At 41.7% G+C, this 21,802-nt stretch overlaps 1 protein-coding gene across 2 annotated transcripts in view; it reads right to left on the bottom strand.

Annotated features, from left to right (window-relative positions):
• The window catches only part of LOC110486047 (mechanosensitive cation channel TMEM63B), a 96,547-nt gene that overhangs the window by 30,211 nt on the left and 44,534 nt on the right, over window positions 1-21,802 (bottom strand). For both annotated transcript variants that reach the window (XM_090196058.1, XM_021557362.3), the window contains 4 exons: window positions 21,576-21,709; window positions 21,283-21,420; window positions 13,281-13,434; window positions 3,974-4,080 (listed from right to left, as the gene is read on the bottom strand). In XM_090196058.1, the coding sequence (XP_090052184.1) occupies window positions 3,974-4,080; window positions 13,281-13,434; window positions 21,283-21,420; window positions 21,576-21,709 (533 nt within the window). The remainder of the gene's footprint in view (window positions 1-3,973; window positions 4,081-13,280; window positions 13,435-21,282; window positions 21,421-21,575; window positions 21,710-21,802) is intronic.

Here is a 21,802-nt window from a genome sequence, read left to right as displayed (position 1 = left end):
CGTGTGCGCTCCGATTACATGCTGACCACACCGCTCGTGCGAGCGTTGCAAAATAAATATACACATGAATGTTATTCAATCATTTAAATCAAACTGCTCACGTGCACCAACAAGCATCTGAGTAGCCAGGCTCCAAAATAGAATTTGGTTCTGTTATTTACGAGCTTGCAAGTGCAGCCTCTCCCATCTCCTCATTGGTTTTAGGAGCATATACCACGTGGGTGATTGAAAGCTGAACTGAGGTCCACATTCCAGTCGGTGGTGGTAATGCACCTTAAAGTTGGTTGACATCCGCCATTTAAAGTCCAAAGACTGAAGAAGGAGCGATGACTAGAAACTAACTAGGTTTACCCTATTATCAGTGGATTAATTGTCGGAGTAAAAGAACTTGTGTATTTCAGGTAAAATAACAAGCCAATGTTTATATCCCAGGACAAATTAGCTAGCAACAGCAAGGGTAAGGAACAACACATCCTCAACACGGTGGCCCCTAAGGGGTGTGTGCTCAGTCCCCTCCTGTACTCCCTGTTCACTCATGACTGCATGGCCAGGTACGACTCAAACACCATCCTCAAGTTTACCGACGACAACAGTGGTAGGCCTGGTCAACAATGATGAGACAGCCTATAGGGAGGAGGTCAAAGACCTGGCCGTGTGGTGCCAGGACAACAACCTCTCCCTCAATGTGATCAAGACTAAAGAGATGATTGTGGGCTACAGGAAAAGAAGGACAGAGCACGTCCCCATTCTCATCGACGGGGCAGCAGTGGAGCAGGTAGATAAGTTCCATGGTGTCCACATCACCAACAAACTATCATGGTCCAAACACACTAAGACAGTCCTGAAGAGGGCATGACAAAGCCTATTCCCCCTCAGGAGACATGGTTCATTGGCATGGGTCATCAGATCCTCAAAATGTTCTACAGCTGCACCATCGAGAGAATCCTGACTGGTTGCACCACTTCCTGGTATGGCAACTGCTCAGCCTACGACCACAAGGCACTCCAGAGGGTAGTGCATACGGTCCAGTACATCACTGGGGCCAAGCTTCCCGCCATCCAGGACCTCTATACCAGGCGGTGTCAGAGGAAGGCCCTAAAAATTGTCAAAGACTCCAGCCACCCTTAGTCATAGACTGTTCTCTCTGCTACCGCACGGCAAGCGGTACCGGAGCGCCAAGTCTAGGTCCAAAAGGCTTTTTAACAGCTTCTACCCCCCCAAGCCATAAGACTCCTGAACAGCTAATCAAAGGGCTACCCAGAACCCTCTTTTACGCTGCTGCTACTCTCGGTTTATTATCTATGCAGTTACTTTAACTCTACCTACATGTACACTACCGTTCAAAAGTTTGAGGTCACTTAGAAATTTCCTTTAAAAAAAAAGAAAAGCACATTTTTTGTCCATTAAAGTAACATCTAATTTATCTGAAATACAGCGTAGACACTTAATGTTGTAAATGACTATTGGAATAATGGAATATCTACATAGTGTCATGACTGTCCTGATCAGGTCAGGTTACAGGAGACCACAACCCTACAGATTATCTCTCACCCCCAACAGGGGAGGAGGAGAGATCTAGGATATGAAGATGTGGGGGTTTTATGACCCCTCACGCCCATGGTAAATCTTAGGCAACAGACAAAAATTCCTATGTCCTCTCACTATGGAGAACCAGCCTCAGAACATTAAACATGCAATAAATGGACTTTGGAGCAATGGTTTCCGTCAGCCACAATGGTGGTAATGACGACAGATGGAATATGAAAATTAATGTCATTTTTGTGTTGTTATTAAAGGTTAAAGGACAATGTTATTACGAAAACATTGTAACGTTAAGAGTTTTCCTAGTATATGCTTGATATTTATACATTGTACGTTGTGTGGAAAATGTCCAAAGAGAATGTTTTGATAAAGATGAAATGTGAAGTTAGTTGTCTAAAATTGGATTTGAGTCAAATCTAGACCTTACCTCTTAACTTGGTACGCCCAGAGAATTGCCCTAAAGGCGGTTACGCCCACTTCTGACCCGAGGGTATAAGACATTTAAGAATTAACATATCAGACTAAGTGCAGCCAAGGTCTAAAATGTCAACAAACCCAAAACAGGGTTGAAGACAAATAAATATTTTTTCTACACATGCTACGGATGAGTAGCTGTGTCTGAGCGGGTGAATTCAAGCCGGAACACCTGGTCTACATTCCCCATCGAATCGTGGTATCTACGCTGTTTCATTCCTACGCTGTGAGCTCTGAGATACAGAGCTGTCTGTCCTCAGAAGGCCCCTTTCAGAGCAAGGGCGAGGAATTAGACCACTAAGCCAAAAGGACACTGACATCGTGAGGACAACCAGAGAGTTGCGCCGGAGAAGTGTGTCATTGAGAAGCCTAAACAACCCACGCGGATCTTCCCATCCGAGACCTCCAACACGTAATTAAATCATTATATTCTGACCCATAAGAGCGGCAGTTCGGGGCAAGGGTTAAAATATGCATAGCTGACAAATGCACCCAAATGAATATTTCTCTGATGTACTTTCTTTTTTTCTCTATTTTTCTCTGTCTTTTAAATCCTCATTTTGGGTCACGCGCCATAGTGTGTTGGCCCATTATACTAAGTTCTAATCAATAGCCTAGACTGTGTTGTGTATCTTTTATCATCATTTTAGATTTCTAGTAAATAAATAATCAACTAATATTGGTGTGGTACGAACTCATTGGTGGGACACGGGTTTGTGCAGATTCCCGGATTATGCGACGTTCAGAATGAGACTGTAGAGGAAATTGATTATTTAGCGACTGTTGTAAAATCGATATTCTGATAATCTTTGAGTTAATTTGGAAAATAGAAACTCAATAAAACTAATTTTCCCATGGTGCCCAAGATTAATGAGTTAATAATTGCTTGATTAATTTAATCACGCCGTTAGAAACCTTTAATCATTCTATGAACAGTCGTCACATGAACTAATACAACGTCACGGCATAGAGGCCCGCCCATTATCTGCAACCATGTGTTCCAATGGCATGTTGTGTTAGTTGATCATTAGAAAACTCTTTTGCAATTATGTTAGCACAGCTGAAAACTGTTGTCCTGATTAAAGAAGCAATAAAACTGGCTTTCTTTAGACTAGTTGAGTATCTGGAGCATCAGCATTTGTGGGTTCGATTACAGGCTCAAAATTGCCAGAAACAAAGCACTTTCTTCTGAAACTCGTCAGTCTATTCTTGTTCTGAGAAATGAAAGCTATTCCATGTGAGAAATTGCCAAGAAACTGAAGATCTCGTACAACGCTGTGTACTACTCCCTTCACAGAACAGCGGAAACTGGCTCAAACCAGAATAGAAAGAGGAGTGGGAGGCTCCGGTGCACAGCTGAGCAAGAGGACAAGTACATTAGTGTCTATTTTGAAAAACAGATGCCTCACAAGTCCTCAACTGGCAGCTTCATTAAATAGTACCCACAAAACACCAATCTCAACGTCAACAATGAAAATGCGACTCCGGGAAGCTGGCCATCTAGGCAGAGTTAAAGAAAAAGCCATATCTCAGACTGCCCAATAAAAATAAAATAATTAAGATGGGCAAAATGACACTGGACAAAGAAACTCCGCCTAGAAGACCAGCATCCCGGGTTCGCACGCATGTTGATTTTGTCCATCAAAATCCTGCCGTCTAGGGAGTTTTTCCTAGTCTCTGTGCTTCTGCCTCTGCATTGCTTGCTCTTCGGGGGTTTAAGCTGAGTATCTATAAAGCACTTTGCTGATGTAAAAGGGCTTTATAAAATACATCTGATTGATTGATAACGCTTAACTCAGTGAAGAGCAACTCCAGTCGCCTTCTGTGTGTGACGATTTCTGTTCTTTACACCAAATCAGCAACTCATTTGGACTTGGAAAATCCCTAGGACCACTATAGCCTAACCCTCAGTGCAACTTGCAAACCGTATTGCTAAGGATAGGAAAGTTAACAGTACCTCGTCCAGTGTTTCTCGAAGAAAGCAGAGTAGTAGACGATGGTCGGCAGCAGGGCAGAGAAAGCCCACAGCAGCAAAGTGGGGAAAAACTGGGTGATGATGGGGTTCTGGAGAAAAATGACAGGAGAGAACAGAAGACATACATTTCCTCAATAGTCAACGAAGCCTTGCTCCTCAAAGGCCCGCATATTAAGCTCTGTACCAAATAGCTTTAGATTCTGTCCAACTGTAATCTATAACACCATGCTAAGAACAATGGCTGAATTCTCACTGAGCAAACTACTAAGGCAGGGCAGGGTATGACTACTAAATTACATCAGAAGCATTGCTGGTTTTGATTCTTACCCTCTAATCAAGGACTGAATTAGACATGGGAAAGCAGGGTTGTGTTCATTAAAGGAAATTAAATGGAAAGGGACTACCTGGAATACACCAATGACAATGATAATTGTCCATTTTCCATTGCAAAACCTTTAAAACGTTATTTTGTGGTCTAGCCTAATACAGTGTTTTTTCAAACCTCTCCTCGGGGACACCCAGACATTTCAAAATCTTATAGCCCTGAACTAGCTCTCACCTAAATTGATTGTTGACAGGTTGAATCTGGTTTACTAGCGCTGGAATATATCAAATACACGGAATTGCTAGGGGTTTAACAACCACTGCCCTAATAAACACAACCCAGATGAACTCAATCAACGCCATTCAATTAACAAACAGGTGGAAAATAACACCAGCAGTGATACGGTTTAGGGCTGGAATAAATAGCTCTGTATAAGGGTGTACTAGCAATTTCACAGTGCATCATTTTCTTTCATTATGTCAATGTAGAATCAATATGAGATGTTTGTTGACAAAGCCTTTTTTTAAATACATATTTTAGGTATTTCAGATTTTATTGAACAGATAGTGGGAGAGAATGACAGTGGCAAAAGATAGGTTGTATTAAAGGGCAGTAGGCCAGATTCGAACCCATGCCGATACGGAGGCTGGCAGAGGCTGCTACAGTGGTTGCTCCACTCAAAGTTTTGCGATTATGCTGTGGGACTTAGAGGTAATTTGTGGTTTAGTACAGCACCCTGGGTCACTACTTCATTGCTCCAGACCAGCGCAAGGGGGAGTTAGAGCACTGATTATGCTTTTGGGTCCCGAGGCTGTCTCTAAAAATATATATTTTTTGTTACTACTCGTCAGTATTACTTACTAAAACTGTTGTTACACTAAGGTTTTTATTCTAAGAGAAACTTAGACTATAATTAGGGTGTGGAAATGTTAGGATTATTTTGCTCTCACTGTAGTACTGTAGCCTACTCCCGACTGGTCACGCTGTACAGCGCCCGAGTGGCGCAGCGTTCTAAGACACTGCATTGCAGTGCAAACTGCATTGCTACAGATGCTGGTTCAATACCCTTGCTGGCCGCAACCGGGAGACCCATGAGGTGATTGTAGGCTTTTGATTTCTCTCCCTCTAATTTTTTTAAATAAATAATTCTAAATAACAAACTGGCTTTTTTACAAATTTTCAAGAATGGCATTTTTCCTTGCTCACTTTACATTTTTGAAAAGGAAATCTACAAAATATTATTTTTACAACAAAGCTATTTTTATTATTGTTATTATGAATTAAATGATAATTATATTAAAGCCCCTTAGATACATGGGCTTTAATATAACACAGATATATTATCAACACTGTTTTTCACAAGCATAACCCCCACCCCGCCCACTGGGTAGAACAGAGCAACACTAAGGGGCGTTGCATAAATAAAGGCGCTGACTAGAGAAACATTCCTGCTGTTCTTAGGGCCTGTCTGCACGTTCAAACTAAAACAATGTAACTAATAAAAGCGTGAAAAATGCCCTTTAGATATGAATTCGGAGGGCTGAAATGATTAAATAGAGTATTAGACCTTTCACAAAAGGCGTCAGTCAAAAGTTATACTGAAATCCGAGCTGGATTTAACAAAAAATGACATGAAAAGAATACATCTATAAATCCCTAAATCTAAAAGTAATTGGAAAGGTAGATAAATGATTTGTGATATTACGGTTACAAGAAAGAATGTAAAGAGGATGTAAACAAAATGCTGTGTTTTTATTTACAGTAGTGATAGACAGCTGGAGGCATTTTGAAAAAGGTTTTCAAACACTTGTTTTTCACAAGTGTACTGTAGGACTGTGGCAGGTGTAGCCCTATCATCAGGACAATATACACTTTATAGCCCGGCTACTGTAGGTGTGAACATCCCCGGGACGAAATGGACATCATTTTCATCAAGCCAGTTTCTTTTTTTGGTGCTACCCGTTCCAGGGTTAGGATTTTCAAGAGGGCTTGAAAATGAGCCAGATCTGAGAGGATCAAAAAAACTAAAAAAAGGTATTTTGGTTTCAGTGCATTTTCTTTAAAAAAACATGAATATAGCCTATCAATGTGTAGGCATAATGTGTAATAAAATCTATAAAAAGGTGAAATAAAAAAAAATGTTAAAATGACAACCATGCTGACAACAGGCCACATCTAAAAAAAAACACATTTTTGCCAAGAAAAGTCAGTTTTGCTAGATTCTTAAAATGTGTAGGCAGCATGTGCGTTGGAGTCACTTTTAATTCTTAACTTCTTATGGTTGGGGGCGCTATTTTCACGTTCGGATGAAAAGAGTGCCCAGAGTAAACTGCCTGCTACTCAGGCCCAGAAGCTAAGATATGCATATGATTAGTAGATGGATAGAAAACACTGAAGTTTCTAAAACTGTTTGAATGATGTCTGAGTATAACAGAACTCAAAAACCTGAAAAACAAATTCAACCAGTAAGTGGGAAATCTGAGGTTTGTAGATTTTCAAGTATATGGCTATCCAAGATAGGAAGTGCAATCGGACCAAATGTACACGAACGCTTCCACTAGATGTCAACAGTCTTTAGAACCTTGTTTCAGGCTTCTAATGTGAAGGGGGAGCGAATAAGTGCTGTTTGACTAAGGGGTCTGGCAAAATGCAATGAGCCAAGTCATGCAAGCCAACTGTATGGCTTGTTTTGGTGGCTGAGCGCTGTACTCAGATTATTCCATGGTGTGCTTTCGCTGTAAAGCTTTTTTGAAATCAGACACAGCGGTTGCATTAAGGAGAAGTATATCTTTGATTCCATGCATTGCACTTGTATTTTCATCAACATTTGTGATGAGTATTTCTGTAAATTTATGTGGCTCTCTGCAAAATCGCCGGATGTTTTGGAAGCAAAACATTACTGAATATAACGCACCAATGTAAACGGAGATTTTTGGATATAAATAGGAACTTTATCAAACAAAACATACATGTATTGTGTAACATGAAGTCCTAGGAGTGCCATCTGATGAAGATCATCAAAGGTTAGTGATAAATTTTATCTCTATTTCCGCTTTTTGTGACTCCTCTCTTTAGCTGGAAAATTGGCTGTGTTGTTTTTGTGACTAGGCACTGATCTAACATAAATCACATGGTATGCTTTCGTTTTAAAGTCTTTTTGAAATCGGACACTGTGGTGGGATTAACAAGTTCATCTTTAAAATGGTGTATAATACTTGTATGTTTGAGGAATTTTAATTATGGGATTTCTGTTTGAATTTGGCGCCCTGCACTTTCACTGGCTGCTGTCAAATCGATCCTGTTAACGGGATTTCAGCCGTAAGAAGTTAATGGATCTACAGTTTCTAACATAGGCCACTGTAATCGATGGGGGCTCAGGGCAGTATTATTCTGCTCATCTGATGAAGGTGCACATGGCGGCATCAGGCGGATAGTCAGGCGGCAACAGGTGGAGAGTCAGGCGGCAACAGGCGGAGAGTCAGGCGGAGAATGGCACATTGATGAGGGTGAGGAACAAGATGGGAGTCACAATCCATGCCAGGCACACCTGTGAGCTCTGGAACATCACCTCCGACAGGCAGAGTCAACATACCTGGTGGGTTCATCAGGTCGTCGGTTCACCCTGACATGTTCATTCCTCTTCTGACAACAGAACTTGACCAACTGCTCACCAGGCACAGCAAGGGCTGTCCGGACCATTATGCTATTCCAAGAATGTGTAACTGAAGAGAGACAGATTACCAACAGGGATGGATCCGAGGCAAATGTGGCTTACCAGTGAACCTCCGGGTGTTCATCATTAATACTGTGTCTTAGAAGTTTCTGTCCATGACTGACAGTTAATGATTACTTGTCAGACTGCACAGTAGCCTAATAAACAAATGTAGGTGGCTTCTATCTTCAAAAAGCTTTAAATGCTTTATTATCCAAATGTTTAAAGTGCGTGGGCGACCTCATGCAACTGCAAAATGTCGGAAAAGCATACAGTACTGTATTTCTTCATCAGTTTATTTTTTTCACCTTTATTTAACCAGGTAGGCTAGTTGAGAACATTTCTCATTTACAACTGCGACCTGGCCAAGATAAAGCAAAGTAGTGGGAAAAACAAACACAGTGTTACAAAATAAACAAACATACAGTCAATTATACAATAGAAAAAAAGTCTATATACAGTGTGCAAAAGAGGTAGGATAAGGGAAATAAGGCAATAAAAAGACCATAGTGGTGAAATAATTACAATATAGCAATTAAACACTGGAGTGATAGACCAGCTCTGACAGCTGGTGCTTAAAGTTAGTGAGTGAGATTTGAGTCTCCAGCTTCAGATATTTTTGCAGTTCATTCCAGTCATTGGCAGCAGAGAACTGGAAGGAAAGGCAGCCAAAGGAGGAATTGGCTTTGGGGGTGACCAGTGAAATATACCTGCTGAAGCGCGTGCTATGGGTGGGTGCTGCTATGGTGACCAGTGAGCTGAGATAAGACAAGGGCTTTACCTAGCAAAGACTTACAGATGACCTGGAGCCAGTGGGTTTGGCTACGAATATGAAGCTAGGGCCAGCCAACGAGAGCATTCAGGACGCAGTGGTGGGTAGTATATGGGGCTTTGGTGACAAAACGGATGGCACTGTGATAGACTGCATCCAGTTTGCTCAGTGTTGGAGGCTATTTTGTAAATGACGTCGCCGAAGTCAAGAATCGGTAGGATAGTCAGTTTTACAAGGGTATGTTTGGCAGCATAAGTGAAGGATGCTTTGTTGTGAAATAGGAAGCTGACTCTAGATTTAATTTTGGATTGGAAATGCTTAATGCGAGGCTGGAAGGAGAGTTTACAGTATAACCACACACCTTAGAATATGTGGACATCTACAAATACCAAGTCAGAATTGTCCAGAGTAATGATGCAACACGGGCGGGTGGGTGTCGGCAGTGATCGGTTGAAGAACTTGCATTTAGTTTTACTTGCATTTAAGAGCAGTTGGAGGCCACGGAAGGAGAGTTGTATGGTGTTGAAGCTCGTCTGGAGGTGAGTTAAAACAGTGTCCAACGAAGGGCCAGAAGTATACAGAATGGTGTTGTCTGCGCAGAGGTGGGTCAGAGAATCCCCAGCAGCAAGAGCGACATCATTGATGTATACAGAGAAAAGAGTCGGCCCGAGAATTGAACCCTGTGGCACCCCCATACAGACTGCCAGAGGTCCGGACAACAGGCCTTCCAATTCTACACACTGAACTCTATCTGAGAAGTAGTTGGTGAACCAGGTGAGGCAGTCATTTGACAAACCAAGGCTGTTGAGTCTGCCGATAAGCCTTGGCCAGGTCGATGAATACAGCTGCACAGTATTGTCTCTTATCGATGGCAGTTATGATATTGTTTAGGACCTTGAGGTGGCTGAGGTGCACACATTACCAGCTTGGAAACCAGATTGCATAGCGGAGAAGGTACGGTGGGATTCGAAATGGTTGGTGATCTGTTTGTTAACTTGGCTTTCGAAGACATTAGAAAGGCAGGGTAGGAAAGATATAGGTATGCAGCAGTTTGGGTCTAGAGTGTATCCCCCTTTGAAGAGGGGGATGACCGTGGCAGCTTTCTAATCTTTGGGGATCTCAGACGATATGAAAGAGGTTGAACAGGCTAGTAATAGGGGTACCAAACAATTGCGGCGGATAATTTTAGAAAGAGAGTTTACAGATTGTCTAGGCCTGCTGATTTGTAGGGGTCCAGAATTTGTAGCTCTTTCAGAGCATCAGCAGGATTTGGCTGAAGTAGAAATGGGGGAGGCTTGGGAAGTTGCTGTGGGGGGTGCAGGGCTGTTGACCGGGGTAGGGGTAACCAGGTGGAAAGCATGGCCAGCCATAGAAAAATGCTTATTGAAATTCTCAATTATCGTGGATTTATCGGTGGTGACAGTGTTTCCTAGCCTCAGTGCAGTGGGCAGCTGGGAGGAGGTTCTCTTATTCTCCATGGACTTTAGTGTCCCAGAACTTTTGGGAGTTTGTGCTACAGGATGCAAATTTCTGCTTGAAAAAGCTAGCCTTTGTTTTCCTAACTGCCTGTTTTTATAGGTTCCTAACTCCCCTGAAAAGTTGCATATCGCGGGGGCTATTCGATGCTAATGCGGCACACCACAGGATGTTTTTGTGCTGGTCAAGGGCAGTCAGGTCTGGAGTGAACCAAGGGCTATATCTGTTCCTGGTTATATGTTTTTTGAATGGGGCATGCTTATTTAAGATGGTGAGGAAAGCACTTTTAAAGAATAACCACGTATCCTCTAATGACGGAATGAGGACAATATCCTTCCAGGATACCCGGGCCAGGTCGAGTAGAAAGGTCTGCTCTCTGAAATGTTTTAGGGAGCGTTTGACAGTGATGAGGGGTGGTCGCAGAACCATTACGGATGCAGGCAATGAGGCAGTGATCGTTGAGATCCTGGTTGAAGACAGTAGAGGTGTAGTATTTGGAGGGCAGGTTGGTTAGGATGATATCTATGAGGGTGCCCATGTTTACAGATTTGGGGTTGTACTTGGTATGCTTTCGTTAATAAAATAATGATAAAAATACTCTCAAAATGCAGATGTTAATTTCCTTATGGATCCATAAGGAATTACTATGGGAATAAATATCACTGAATGACAGAAATATTGGAAAAAAGTAGGCTAATGAAGGCAAACAAATTGTTGCTTACTGGAAAATACTCTTTCAAACACATACGGTCATGTTGTACAGCGCCATTATGGTTATTAGCAGAGCTATTAGCAGGACAATAGAATTGCCTAGGAGGAGGGTAGGGGGAGAATTCTATCGTCAAATGTATTTCTCAGCTTGGTTGGCAGTATTGCAATTTCAGTTTAATCCACCAGAAAATACAGAACAAATAATATAACAAATATTGTGATTAAACAGAAATATCCTAATTGATAAAAAAAACATTTATCAATTTGAACCTTTAACATGTGGACGGAGGGAAAGGTATTATTATTATTATTAGTATTATGTATCACATTCGACCATGGTTGGGAGTACATTGGGCGGCGCACAATTAGCCCAGCGTTTCTCTCCCTCTAAAAACATAATTAATTGTTTTGGCCTTTATTCAGATTACAATCGCTCACTTTCGTTTTTTGAAAATGAAATCTCCAAAATATCGTTATATACAATCAAGTTGATGGCACAGTCATATTGCCCCGGTCACCTACATAAGCTTGAGTGACTCACTCATTCATGGCTTTGGATCAAAATAAAAAAGCACCAACATTATTTATGATAGTCTTAATAAAATAAATGTTTTGATTATCCTTACCTGTACAGTATTATAATAGCCCATTATGGGCTATTAGCAGGACAATATACCTTTACTAACACCTCTATGTATTTTGATACTTTGTGCAAGGCAATTAATCAGCATTAAAAACTTTGTGTATGGGGACTCCCGAGTGGTGCAGCAGTCTTAACTGGCTTTATTTACAAATTAGTGAGAATGTCTCACCCCATGTTCAGGAATGGCATTCAAATGCTCACTCAATGAAAACTAAATCTCCAAAATCTTGTTAATTTTTAAACAAAGCTATTATTATTATTAATTCATTCATAATTATATAAAAGCCTCTTAGATATTATCACAGATCCGATTTGCCGTAAAGAAAAATGCCCCTTAGATAATCATTCAGAATCCTCAAATGTAATTATTGGCGGAGAGTCACGTAAATGTTTTTTTTTTTTTTTTTTATTTTTTTTTTTAGATCTACAGTAGACCTACAGTATGCGAAATTAGTCTCACTAGTGTCGAGTAATGTGCTGTTAACCTGTTGAGGGTAGGGGGGCAGTATTTTGATGTTTGGATGAAAAACGTAACCAAATTAAACTGCCTATTTCTCAGGCCCAGAATCTAGAAAATGCATATAATTGTCAGATTAGGATAGAAAAAAACTCTAAAGTTTCCAAAACTGTCAAAATATTGTCTGAGTATGACAGAACTGATATTGCAGGTGAAAACCTGAGGAAAATCCAACCTGGAAGTACTGTTTTTCCTGAAAGCTCTCTGTTCCATTGCCTGCCATTGCTCCATTTAAAAGTGGTGTAGGTTTTATTTATTTTAAAAGCATATTGAAGTTAGAAGCAATAGGATTTGAAGCAATAGGATTTGAAGCATTGTTTTATGCTGCTCTGAGACAAATATGGGGACTGGTCTTGATAAATCAATGAGATTTTTTATTTTCACTGAATATCCGTTTGGGTATTGGTTACACTACAATTAGGGTGTGGAAATGTTATGCCCCATAGATATTAATTTAGACTATTCCAATACTTTTATGCTCTTAAGTAGTGTAGCCTACTCCCGACCGTCATGTTGTACAGCGCCATAGTTTTCGTACCATCCTAACGGAAACCCTGAGGGTTTCATTTTTTGATTTTCTTGCAGTAGAAACACCATAATATTAATAAATTAGTTAATAAGCTACATTTCTTAAAATCAATTCCATATACTATGTTCTTTTTTTATTTATTTTACCTTTATTTAACCAGGCAAGTCAGTTAAGAACAAATTCTTATTTTCAATGACGGCCTGGGAACAGTGGGTTAACTGCCTGTTCAGGGGCAGAACGACAGATTTGTACCTTGTCAGCTCGGGGGTTTGAACTCGCAACCTTCCGGTTACTAGTCCAACGCACTAGGCTACCCTGCCGCCCCGTTCTTACAAAAAATGTTTTAAATTCTCTAGTAATGCCAATACTGAAGACTATCAAATACTTCTCAAAGATGCCCTCTGGTGACCAAACTAGCACTAACTTGCATTAATGGTAATAATGGCTGACAAATAACGTGCCATAGAATTCTGCAGCAGCCCACAAGGTGTGCTGCATGCAGTATAGCATCTTTTAAAAGGAGGAACCACTGTAGAACATCTAGGCCACGACAAAACCTTTGATATGGAGTGAAATACATTGAGGGATATTGAAGATTTCTTACATTGAGATACTCCACAGGCTTGGTGACGTTAAACTTGTCCATCGTGGAGATAATGATGGCGGGCGTGGTGAGAAAGAAGAGCAGGAGGAAAAGGATGCAGTTGATGATGAAGCAGCGAATCCACCAGGAAATCCCTCCCAATGATAAGTGCTCCCTGTCAGAGAAGTTGACATACACAGAGATCATTTGTAAACCACCCAGCATTTAAACAGGTCATCCCACATGCACATTAAAGTGCTACCTTCATATCAGACTTAATACAATACCTTCTGGTAATGTAACATACATAAGAAAAATAGAACACTAGTTTTAAAAGATAATACAATCCAAAGATGTGTTGATATCAAATCTATCGAGCAGAATTCACACCTGTGTGCACACGCACATACTACTATTCTGTTTTACGGGCCCTGACCAATTGTGCTATTATATTTTCATTTTTTTCCTGATCTTAACTCTTGTACATAATGTTACCACCATAGTTCCTATGACTAAAAGAGCTTCTGGATATCAGAACAACGATCTTCGATATGGAGGAGGAGGAGTTCTACTTCAATGAGTCGGTGGCGAAGGACAGGCCCAAATCCCAGCCATTCGAAAAAAGGAAGAGGCGGCGTTATAGAGGCTGGCATGTGGGATACCTGACGAGACTATGTCGGCGAGTGGATAAACCACCTCTACCCTCTGTTCTATTGGCGCATGTGCAATCACTGGAGAATAAACTGGACGAGTTCTGCTCGAGACTATCAACATGATCGGAAGAAATCGAATATCCTGTGTTTCTCAGAGTCATGGCTGAACAAGGACATGGAAACTATAAATCTAGCTGGTTTATCTATACATCGGTAGGACATAACAGCAGGGTTGGGTAAACTCAAGGGGGGGGGGGGGGGTGCGTCTCTTTGTTAACAGCTGATGCGCAATCTATAATATTAAGTAAGTTGAGGTTCTGCTCGCCTGAGTGAGAATACCTAATGATAAGCTGTACCACCATAACATTTCTGTCATCTATATTTTTCGTAGCTGTCCATTTACTACCACAAACAGATACTGGCTGGAACTAAAACCACACTCAACAAGCTGTATGGGGACATTAGCAAACAAGAAAATACTCATCCAGAGGCGGCGCTTCTAGTGCCCGGTGATATTAATGCAGGAAAACTGAAATCAGTCTTACATAATTTCTACCAGCATTTCACCAGTGCAACTAGAGGCGAAAGAAAACTGTAGAGCATCTTTACTCCACACACAAAGATGCATAACAAAGCTCTCCCTCACCCTCCATTTGGAAAATCTGACCATAACTATCCTCCTGATTCCTGCTTACAATCAAAAACTTAAATCAAATCAAAGTGTCACGTGAGCCAAATACAACAGGTGTAAAACAGGTGTTTCACCTTACAGTGAAATTGCCTACTTAAAAATTGCACTGTTGGTTAGGGCTTGTAAGTAAAAAAAAGAGGTATTAGGTAAACAATAGATAGGTAAAGAAATGTCTTAATTTCAATAAAATGACAATGAAAATAACAGCAGGGAGGCTAAATACAGGTGGTACCAGTACAGAGTCAATGTGTGGGGGCACCGGTTAGTCGGGCTAATTGAGGTAATATGCACATGTGGGCATAGTTAAAGTGACTATGCATAGATGATAAACAGAGAGTAGCAGCAGCGTAATAGGGGGTTGGCGGGTTGGGGGTGGCGGGACACAATGCAAATAGTACGGGTAGCCATTTGATTATCTGTTCAGGAGGCTTATGGCTTAGAGGTAAAAGCTGTTGAGAAGCCTTTTGGTCCTTGACTTGGCACTCTGGTACCGCTTGCCATGAGGTTGCAGAGAGAACAGTCTAGGGTGGCTGGAGTATTTTTAAGGTCTTCCTCTTGACACCGCCTGGTGTAGAGGTCCTGGATGGCAGGCAGCTTTGTCCCAGTGACGTACTGGGCCATACGCACAACCCTCTGTAGTGTCTTGCTGCCGTAGGCCGAGCAGTTGCAGTACCAGGCAGAGATACAACCAGTCAGAATGCTCTCGATGTTTCAGCTGTAGAACCTTTTGAGGATCTGAGGACCAATGCCAAATCTTTTCAGTCTCCTGAGGGGCAATAGGTTTTGTCGTACCCTCTTCACGACTGTCTTGGTGTGCTTGGACCATTCTAGTTAGTTGGTGATGTGGACACAAGCTCTCAACAAGCTCCTCTACAGCCCAGTCAATGAGAATGGGGGCGTACACGGTCCTCCTTTTCCTGTAGTCCACAATCATCTCCTTTGTCTTGATTACGTTGAGGGATAAGGTTGTTATTCTGGCACCACCCGGCCAGGTCTCTGACCTCCTCCCTATAGGGTGTCTGGTCGTTGTCGGCGATGAGGCTGTTGTGGTGATGAGGCTGGTACCACTGTTGTGTCGTCTGATGTTGGAGTCGTGCCTGGCCATGCAGTCGTGGGTGAACAGGAACAGTGGGTGAACTGCCTTGTTCATGGGCAGAATTACATATTTTTTACCTTGTCAGCTCGGGGATTCGATCTTGCAACCTTCCAGTTACTAGTCCAACGCTCTAACTACTAAGCTACCTGCCGCCAACATAGCCTAGTGTATGTACTGAGAAAACATACTTTGTAGCGCTACTGTCAATATTTGTCATAATATAGAGAAAATAAGATATCCACATGCCTATCTCAGGATATCTATTGAGTCAATATCCTGCCATACCATTTATTATCATAAATAATTCTGGAAAGAATCAAAAAATTATTTGTGCATGAAAGAAATATGCATTTCATATTTGTCAAATGATTGAGCAGGTGCTATAAAACTCAAAAAATGCATCAGAAATCGTGCTTTAGCATTGGATATGGACCTCCGCCAACAGAAGCATATGTGTAATCAATATATCTTCATATCTTGAATGTGCTGAGAAAACAGATATGCAATGTATGCAGTCAGTATTTGTCAACACAAAGACAGAAAATAGGATGTCACCAATCTCAGAATATTGAATGAGTCCATATCCAGCCATAGGAAATGTCCATGTGTGATTCGCGGTGTAGTCACAAAATCATATGTCTAAAAGCCACATCTGGATTCAGACTTTTTCAGGATATAGTGCATATCCACAAAACTAGAAACATGCATTGGAAATTGTCTTTATTCTCTAGAATATTAGAAAGTGTCACGTAAAGAGATCCCCTGATATGGACAGTTTACGCCCAGTGCATTGGCTATGGAAGAGCGTGATCACACAGTCATCCAGAACAGCTGGTTCTCCCATGCATCGTTCAGTGTTGCATGACTCGAAGGGAGCATAGAAGGCATTTCCCTAGCCTGGTAGGCTTGCGTCAATGGGCAGCTCGTGGCTTGGTTTCCCTTTGTAATCCTTGATAGTATGCAAGACCAACCACATCTGATCAGCATGGGAGCGGTTGTTGTAGGATTCAATCTTATTCCTGTATTGACAGAGTTTGATTGTTCTTCGGAGGGGGTAGCAAGATATCTTACAAAAGTCCGGATTAGTGTTCCGCTCCTTGAAAGCGGCAGCTCTAGCCTTCAGCTCAGTGTGGATGTTGGCTGTAAACCATGGCTTCTGATTGGGATATGTACATATGATCACTCTGAGAACCAGAGGAGGCTGGTGGAAGGAGCTAAAGGAGGACAGGCTCCTTGTAATGGCAGGCATGGAATAAATGGAACGGTATCAAACCTATGTAAAGCACGTGTTTGACTCCGTTCCAATTCATTAATTCCAGCCATTAGAATGAGCCTTCCCTCCGATTGCTCCTTCCACCAGCCTCCACTGGTGAGCATGTCATGGTAAATAAACGTATTCATGAAGCCGATGACTGGGATAAATTCTTGAATGCCATCGGATGAATCCCGGCACTTATTCCAGTGTGTGTGTTAGTGAAACAGTCCTGTAGCTTAGCATCCGCTTCATCCGACCACTTCTGTATTGAGTCGGTGTCCACATCACTAAGGACCTATCATGGTCCAAACACAACAACACAGTCGTGAAGAGGGCACGACAATGCCTCTTCCATCTCAGGAGGCTGAAAAGATTTGTCATGGGCCCTCGGATCCTCAAAAAGTTATACAGCCGCACCATTGAGAGCATCTTGACTGGTTCTCTGTCATCTAGGACTCCTATACCTGGCGGTGTCAGAGGAACACCCTAAAAAGTGTCACAGACTCCAGCCACCTTAGTCATAGACTGTTCTCTCTGCTACCGCATGGCAAGTTGAACCAGAGCGCCAAGTCTGGGACCAAAAGGCTCATGAACAGATTCTACCCCCAAGCCATGAGACTGCTTAAGAGTTAATCAAATGGCTACTCTGAGTATTTTCATTGACCCTCTTTTTTTCTTTGCACTCTCTTACACTGGCTGTGGACCCCAGGAACAGTACCGTCTATGCACACTTACTGGACTCATCGACACATACAGTGCCTTGCGAAAGTATTCGGCCCCCTTGAACTTTGCGACCTTTTGCCACATTTCAGGCTTCAAACATAAAGATATAAAACTGTATTTTTTTTGTGAAGAATCAACAACAAGTGGGACACAATCATGAAGTGGAACGACATTTATTGGATATTTCAAACTTTTTTAACAAATCAAAAACTGAAAAATTGGGCGTGCAAAATTATTCAGCCCCTTTACTTTCAGTGCAGCAAACTCTCTCCAGAAGTTCAGTGAGGATCTCTGAATGATCCAATGTTGACCTAAATGACTAATGATGATAAATACAATCCACCTGTGTGTTATCAAGTCACCGTATAAATGCACCTGCACTGTGATAGTCTCAGAGGTCCGTTAAAAGTGCAGAGAGCATCATGAAGAACAAGGAACACACCAGGCAGGTCCGAGATACTGTTGTGAAGAAGTTTAAAGCCGGATTTGGATACAAAAAGATTTCCCAAGCTTTAAACATCCCAAGGAGCACTGTGCAAGCAATAATATTGAAATGGAAGGAGTATCAGGCCACTGCAAATCTACCAAGACCTGGCCGTCCCTCTAAACTTTCAGCTCATACAAGGAGAAGACTGATCAGAGATGCAGCCAAGAGGCCCATGATCACTCTGGATGAACTGCAGAGATCTACAGCTGAGGTGGGAGACTCTGTCCATAGGACAACAATCAGTCGTATATTGCACAAATCTGGCCTTTATGGAAGAGTGGCAAGAAGAAAGCAATTTCTTAAAGATATCCATAAAAAGTGTTGTTTAAAGTTTGCCACAAGCCACCTGAGAGACACACCAAACATGTGGAAGAAGGTGCTCTGGTCAGATGAAACCAAAATTGAACTTTTTGGCAACAATGCAAAACGTTATGTTTGGCGTAAAAGCAACACAGCTGAACACACCATCCCCACTGTCAAACATGGTGGTGGCAGCATCATGGTTTGGGCCTGCTTTTCTTCAGCAGGGACAGGGAAGATGGTTAAAATTGATGGGAAGATGGATGGAGCCAAATACAGGACCATTCTGGAAGAAAACCTGATGGAGTCTGCAAAAGACCCGAGACTGGGACGGAGATTTGTCTTCCAACAAGACAATGATCCAAAACATAAAGCAAAATCTACAATGGAATGGTTCAAAAATAAACATATCCAGGTGTTAGAATGGCCAAGTCAAAGTCCAGACCTGAATCCAATCGAGAATCTGTGGAAAGAACTGAAAACTGCTGTTCACAAATGCTCTCCATCCAACCTCACTGAGCTCGAGCTGTTTTGCAAGGAGGAATGGGAAAAAATGTCAGTCTCTCGATGTGCAAAACTGATAGAGACATACCCCAAGCGACTTACAGCTGTAATCGCAGCAAAAGGTGGCGCTACAAAGTATTAACTTAAGGGAGCTGAATAATTTTGCACGCCCAATTTTTCAGTTTTTGATTTGTTAAAAAAGTTTGAAATATCCAATAAATGTTGTTCCACTTCATGATTGTGTCCCACTTGTTGTTGATTCTTCACAAAAAAATACAGTTTTATATCTTTATGTTTGAAGCCTGAAATGTGGCAAAAGGTCGCAAAATTCAAGGGGGCCGAATACTTTCGCAAGGCACTGTACTACACTAAAATTCCAACACACGCATGCATATTGATGCCACACACACACACACACACTCTTCACATACGCTGCTGTTACACTGTTTATTATCTATCTTGATTGCCAAGTAACTTTTAACCCTACCTATATGTACAGTCGTGGCCAAAAGTTGAGAATGACACAAATATTAATTTCCACAAAGTTTGCTGCTTCAGTTTCTTTAGATATTTATGTCAGATGTTTCTTTGGAATACTTAAGTATAATTACAAGCATTTCATAAGTGTCAAAGGCTTTTATTGACAATTTGTGGCAGGGCTGAAATGCAGTGGAAATGTTTTTTGGGGATTCAGTTCATTTGCATCGCAAAGAGGGACTTTGCAATTAATTGCAATTAATCTGATCACTCTTTATAACATTCTGGAGTATGTGCAAATTGTCATCATACAAACTGAGGCAACAGACTGTGAAAATTAATATTTGTGTCATTCTCTCAACTTTTGGCCACGACTGTACATATTACCTCAACTACCTCGTAGCCCCTAAAACATTGACTTGGTAACAGTACTTCTTTTATATAACATTGTTCTTGTTATTTTATTGTGTTACTATTTCCTTCTTTTTTTTTCGCAAATTTGTCTTACTTTTTAACTCTGCAGTGTTGGAAAAGAGCTCGTAAGTAAGCATGTAGCGGTAAAGTCTACACCTGTTGTATTCGGCGCATGTGACAAAACGTTTTATTCGATGTGGAGCCAGCTAAGCATGGGCGGAGACTGAGTGGGTTATTAAGTTATTGGCAAGCATTCAGTAAACCGCAAAGCTCCAAAGTCACGGTTTCAGGAAAAGAGCTGACTGGAGGTCAAGGGGGGCTGAGGATCACTAATGAGTTTTGGACAAATACCTATCATCACACCATCCCCTCCTTTCCATAGCCACATTTTGTCCTTGAGTGCAAAGGTGTGGAGTGTAGTCGTTCTACAGAAAGGATTACTCAGCACTTCACATCACGGACAAACTGAAATGGCACATCACAGATAAACTGAAATGGTCCACCTTCAGAGAGTGTGGTGAAGAAGGAGTCAGGGGGCTGAAGAAATTTAGCTTGTCACCTAAAACCATCACAAACTTTTACAGATGCATAATTGAGAGCATCCTGTATGACCTCCTGGTATGGCAACTGCACCGCCCACAACCGCAATGCTCTCCAGAGGGTGGTGCAGTTTGCACAACGTATCACCGGGGACAAACTACCTGCCCTCCAGGACACCTACACCACCCGATGTCACAGGAAGACCAAAATGATCATCAAGGACAACAACCACCCGAGCCACTGCCTGTTCACCCCGCTACCATCCAGGCAGTCAGGTCAGAATAGGTGCATCAAAGCTGGTACCGAGAGAATGAAAAACAGCTTCTAGCTCAAGGCCATCAGACTGTTAAACAGCCATCACTAACACAGAGAGGTTGCTGCCTACATACAGACTTGAAATCATTGGCCACTTTAATAAATGGATCACTAGTCAATTTAGTAATGCCACTTTAATGTTCACATATCTTGCATTACTCATCTCTTATGTATATACTGTATTTTATACCCTCTATTGTGCCTTGCCTATGCCGCTCTGTCATTGCTCATCCATATATTTATATGTATATATTCTTATTCCATTCCTTTACTTAGATTTGTGTGTATTAGGTAGTTGTTGTGGAATTGTTAGATTACATGTTAGACATTGCTGCACTGTCGGAACTAGAAGCACAAGCAGTTCGCTACACTCGATATAACATCTGCTAACCATGTGTATGTGTCCAATAAAAATGGATTTGATGAGAAGAGTCCCTTTTTAGCCTTTCTGATGCCCTCCTTTGTTCTACCTCAACATCATAGTTTGTGCTAGCCCCATAGAAATAGAATGAGTATTATATTCTAAATTCTATGGCTGGCCCACCCTGTGCAGGACACTGTCTCTTACCAGCGCACGTTCTGAGGGTCAGGAGCATAGCTCACACTCCAGTTGTAGACGTGGAGACTTTCACTGAACTGGGATGACTTGGGCTCTTGGCGACAAGTGCAGCCATGGCATTGGCAGGCATTGAAGTCCTTTAGGATTCTGTGATAAGCGGTAAATGGCAGGGAAATTGAGTAGGCTACACAAGCTTTTATTACATATGGCATTTGGTGACGGCACTGATCTACTGAGGCGGTTTGAAAGACCATCCTGGTCAGATATAGCACAAACATCAAATTATGTTAAGATCGACTCACATTGCGGTCATGGCCTCATTCTGGAAAGTGACGAACGCCATGCCAAGGGGTTTGGTGTTGACCTTCTCTTTCTCCTTTCTGTAGTCCTCCTTCAGTTTGGCCTCCCGCTTAGTATAGAAGCTCACCGCCTCTTCCTGAAATATGACAGATTATAATTTACATAACATTGCACAGTAGTCCAATTTTCATTGCCTAAAGGTACAGCCTAAAACATTTGGTGGTTTTCT

Source organism: Oncorhynchus mykiss, chromosome 13, assembly GCF_057628025.1.
Source record: "Oncorhynchus mykiss isolate SJ-2025 chromosome 13, ASM5762802v1, whole genome shotgun sequence".
Lineage (NCBI taxonomy): Eukaryota > Metazoa > Chordata > Actinopteri > Salmoniformes > Salmonidae > Oncorhynchus > Oncorhynchus mykiss.
This window is presented reverse-complemented; position numbering and strand designations above follow the sequence as displayed.